The 5000-nt window shown below is 45.9% G+C and overlaps 1 protein-coding gene across 2 annotated transcripts in view; it reads left to right on the top strand.

Moving 5' to 3' along the window:
• efnb1 (ephrin-B1) overlaps nucleotides 1-5000 on the top strand; it is a 123077-nt gene that overhangs the window by 47492 nt on the left and 70585 nt on the right. For both annotated transcript variants that reach the window (XM_063203094.1, XM_063203093.1), the window contains exon 2: nucleotides 3835-4112. In XM_063203094.1, the coding sequence (XP_063059164.1) occupies nucleotides 3835-4112 (278 nt within the window). The remainder of the gene's footprint in view (nucleotides 1-3834; nucleotides 4113-5000) is intronic.

Below are 5000 nucleotides of genomic sequence, written 5' to 3'. Positions count from 1 at the left end.
TCACGTACAGTAAAAAAAAAGACAGGACAAGATAAAGCAGTGACACATTTGGGAAGAATGTTGGAATAGAATTGAGGTAACATGAGTAAGTGTCCAGCAAGGGAATGAACATATTACAGTAAAGATGCTTGCAAATCTTGTGGTCGCATATGAATAAATGTGTTGAATGCTTCAACATTAGTTTGTGGCTTAGAACAGCATTTTTTTTTAACCAGATCTTTTATCTTCTTTTGGGCACCACAGCAAAATCTTGTGTGTGGCCCTGGATCATGCAAGACCACACACACACATGCACATGCACATGCACATGCACATGCACATGCACATGCACATGCACACGCACACGCACACACACACACACACACACACACACACACACACACACACACACACACACACACACACACACACACACACCGACGCACACACACACACCGACGCACACACACACACACACACACACACACACACACACACACACACACACACACACACACACACACACACACACACACACACACACACACACACACACACACACCAATACACACACCCCTGACCGCGATTGACGTTTACAAGATCAGAACAGCTCTCATCTGGCTTTTTTCATCAACTGAACTGGAAATGAGATTGTGGAATCCGACCTCAGGGATGCCCTTATCTGAAGAGAACAGAGGTGAATCAAATGTGTGATTCACCTCTGTTTTTTCTTTCTTTCTCTCTCTCTGTTTCTCTCTCTCTCTCTGTCTGTTTTTTTCTTTTTACTTGTTTTTTTCATCTTCTTCTATATCTTACTTGTGTGTGTATGACTGTGTGTGTGTGTGTGTGTGTGTGTGTGTGTGTGTGTGTGTGTGTGTGTGTGTGTGTGTGTGTGTGTGTGTGTGTGTGTGTGTGTGTGTGTGTGTGTGTGTTTGCCAGAGAGACGCCTAAAGAGAAAGACAAAGTGAGAGAACAAATGAGAGTGAGAGAGAGAGTCAGAGAGAGAGAAAAGACACAGCCAGTCAGCACATGGAAAAGTACCGCTGACTTTCAGAGCCGAGCCAAATCTCAGTTTCAGTGATATAAAATGGCTGGGATGGGATAGGCTGTCTACTCTCTCTGCGCTGGCCTCTCCCTATCACTGATAGCAGGTCCAGCGCAGCTATACGGCTATGCAGATACCCTGGAGGTCGTCTAGATAACACACCAGCTGCCCAGCCTGTCTGTCTGTCTGTCTCTCTGTCTGTCTGCCTGCCTGTCTGTGGGTGTGTGTGTCTATGCTGCGGTCTTGCACTCACTTTAATTGTGGGTTGTGTTCTTAGGATGGGCTTGTCCGGGTGTGTGTGTGTGTGTGTGTGAGTGTGTGTGTCTGTCGACAGGGGTGTAAATGTGGGTGCGGGGAGGTGTGTGTGTGTGTGTGTGTGTGTGTGTGTGTGTGTGTGTGTGTGTGTGTGTATGTGTGTGTGTGTGTGTGTGTGTGTGTGTGTGTGTGTGTGTGTGTGTGTGTGTGGGTGTGTGTGTGTGTGTGTGTGTGTGTGCGCGCACACACACACCTGCGTTTGTGCGTGCATGTGTGTCTTTATGATCAGCTGTGGAAACCTGTTTCATTCTGTTTTATTTGTGCTCTGATGACAGACACAACATAGGTGCAATAAAGTCGCCAAAAATCTCTATTATGCGCTCGGAGCAACAGAGAAAGAATCGTCGTGTAATTCTGTAGTCTCTTTTTACAAGCACTGGGCAACTGAAGCTTTACTGTATAGGCGTATATATTCCTCCCGTGGTGTTTTCCTAACAAGATTTTCTCGCTGTAATCTTCCACGGGTCTGATATTGTCATCATTCACAATGTCATGGAGCGAACAGGGTCTTACATCGGGCTCTCAAGACATCAACTCAAGCACACACACAGGCACACACAGACAAACACAAACACACACACACACACACAATGCATGCACACATAGACACACAAACACAGACACAGACACAGACACAGACACACACACACACACACACACACACACACACACACACACGCACACACGCAAACAGACACACACGCACACACGCACACAGACACACAGACAGAGACACACACACACCAGACACATACATGGTTTAGCGACGAAGGGTGTGGGGGGGAACTGAAGTTCAGCTATATTTCGGATTGGGGTCCAACCATAGCAAGCTCCCTCTAAAGCGTGACATCTGCGCTGTTAATGTCCTCGGCAGGCTGTCGTGGAAAGTCAGAGCGAGAATAAAAGTTGTGTGCTGTATCGTTCATTTAGCTTGAGAGAGAGAGAGAGAGTGAGAGAGAGAGAGACTCAAACCGTAAGGAAGCCCAGAAGGGCCAATTGTTGCAAGAATCCAACCGGCTCACTCTGACATTATGACGATACGTTTTCCTAAAAGCCATAGGCATTCGTGGTGGTTTGGCTTGGACCTCTGCGCGCACACACACATGCATACACACACACACACACGCACTTACGCACTTACGCACGCACGCAAGCACGCACGCACGCACACACACACACACACACACACACACACACACACACACACACACACACACACACACACACACACACACACACACACACACACACACACACACACAATATGCCTGGCATGGTACAGTGGTGGAAGGCTGCCTGGCATGGATGGTGCTCCACTCCACTCCACTCTCCTCTCCTCCACGGCTTTCTTCTCTCTTTCTCTCCTCTTCTCTCTACCTTTCCCCCCTCTCCTCTCCTCTCCTCTCCTCTCCTCTCCTCCTTGTCTCCTCTTCTCTCCACCCCTATACAGTCCTTTTTCTTCTCCAGACACTTTGGGTTTTGGAAGCGTTTTATGGGAAAGGAAATGAAAAGGTTTCCTTTACTGGAATGGCAAAGATAATAGATTAGAAGAAAAGGAGATGTGCATTTAAATACAGTGCTGTCCCGTCCCGTGCCAGATGATTTTGAGTTACACCACTGAAGGGAAGGGAAGCGAAGGGAAAGGAAAGGGAAGAAGGGGCCAGATTGCTGGCCGCCCCAGCTGGCTCAGTACACGAGGACAGCAGTTTTTGTGGTTTTGGCATTCAATTTGATTCTTCTGAATCCTCCCTTTTTTTATCTAGTCTCGCATATATCATTTCTGTCTCTGCGTCTCCATCTCACTGTCTGTCTCTTTGTCTATCTGTTTCTTTCTCTCTCCGTCTCAATCTGTCTCTATCTTTCTCTCTCTCTCTTTCTCTCTTTTCTCATCTCTCTCACACCAACTTTTTTTTGTGTCAAATTGTAATCGCGTTTTATATTCACTTTGCAGCTCTTTATTCCGGATTTATGACACATAAAGTGAGCGCCACAGCATCAATCTTCTGCTCATTCATTGGCGTGGCAGAAGACAAAACATTAGCGTCATCTTGTCAACCGTTATCAACTGCAATCAGCACATTGTCTTGCCTCGCTTAAAGCTTTCCGCGCCGACACTGTTTCTTCCGTTTATTGCAGTTCATGCTTGTCACGATGTATCCATGGCAACATAAAGGCAAAGGAGTTCACTTTTCTCTCTGTGTCTCGTTTTCCGTCTTTTTTTCTGCCTCTACCTCTACTTCTGCTGTTTGCCCGATTCATATTTATATTTGCCTCACGATGTATCTATTGCGACACACAAAAAAATCAAGCAAACTAATTAACCCTCACTTCCTGACGAAGGTTTCATGCCAAAACGCGTCAAAGAGTTTTAATCATGCTATGCCCAACAAAATAAAGGCATTTTAACTACAAAGAAGATGAGTGCCTTGGTATTCCCCAACTTTTTAAAAACAAACTAATGAACCGTTCTCTTTCTCTTCTTCTTCTTCTTTCAGTTTTATCCAGGGGAAGGGTCTGGTCATCTACCCGGAGATCGGGGACAAGCTGGACATCATTTGCCCCAAGGGCACGGTAGAAAAGCCCTACGAGTTCTTCAAGCTGTACCTGGTGAAGAAGGAGCAGGCCGAGTCGTGTAGCACCGTGCTGGACCCCAACGTCCTGGTGAACTGCAACAAGCCCGAGAAGGACATCAAGTTCACCATCAAGTTCCAGGAGTTTAGCCCCAACTACATGGGCCTGGAGTTCAAGAGGAACGTCAACTACTACATCACCTGTAAGTTCAAGTTCATGTTTATTTTATTTTTTTTAAATGGAAAGTGGAAAAAGTGAAAGCCCAACTGGGAAACTCCAACTCCCATTGTCATTGTGACGCAGCACTCCACAGCACACAAGTGAACACTGTACACAACGGAACTGTATTTATGCCTGACCCGTGCAAGGGGGCAGCCCCCAATCGTGCCCAAAAGGGATCGGTTCGTCGGGACGGTACCTGATAACATTAATCTGGTATTAAAGCAAGACGCGATGTTTGTATCCACTGCTATTGCCTACATGCAGTCCCATTTGCCAAGTATTGAAGGAGTTTTCTGAATGAGAGAATGCAAGTGGTTTTGAATGAGAGGTGTGTGTGTGTTTGTGTGTGTGCGTGTTTGCGTGTGTGAGTATGTGTGTGCGTGTGTGTGTGTGTGTGTTTTATATATGTTTGGGGTACTGTAATTGGTAGAAAAATTCACACTGCAACTTCGGTGTTTCCCACAAGGAGCGTAGTTAAAGCAGTGTTTGTTTGAGGAAGGAAGATTGAGAAATATATCACTCCAACGTTGTTTATATTAGCCTGTTAGTCATATCGTGTTTGTTTAAAGCCTTTTCCAGACGGCGGGAGTGCAACTGATGAAGTGCAGTGTTGTCCTATAATTTCATCACCCAATTTTAAGCCCAATTTGAAGTCTAATTTTAGTGCTCTGTTGGGACAGCTCTGTCAAGGTGGGAGGAATATGCTGTCAAGATGGACGCCTTAACTAATAAAAATCGCTGGCAGAAACATTGAATTAGACATAGACATACGGGACACAGTGGAGTTTTCTGAAAGGAGGATTTCTGTGCTTGTATTCTGCATCGTGTACAAACCATGCAGGACCATGTAGCCATCCAGTTTCTACTT

The sequence above is a fragment of the Engraulis encrasicolus genome, chromosome 7, assembly GCF_034702125.1.
Source record: "Engraulis encrasicolus isolate BLACKSEA-1 chromosome 7, IST_EnEncr_1.0, whole genome shotgun sequence".
Classification (NCBI taxonomy): Eukaryota; Metazoa; Chordata; class Actinopteri; order Clupeiformes; family Engraulidae; genus Engraulis; species Engraulis encrasicolus.
Note: the sequence above shows the minus strand (reverse complement) of the source record. Positions and strands in the feature narration are given on the sequence as shown.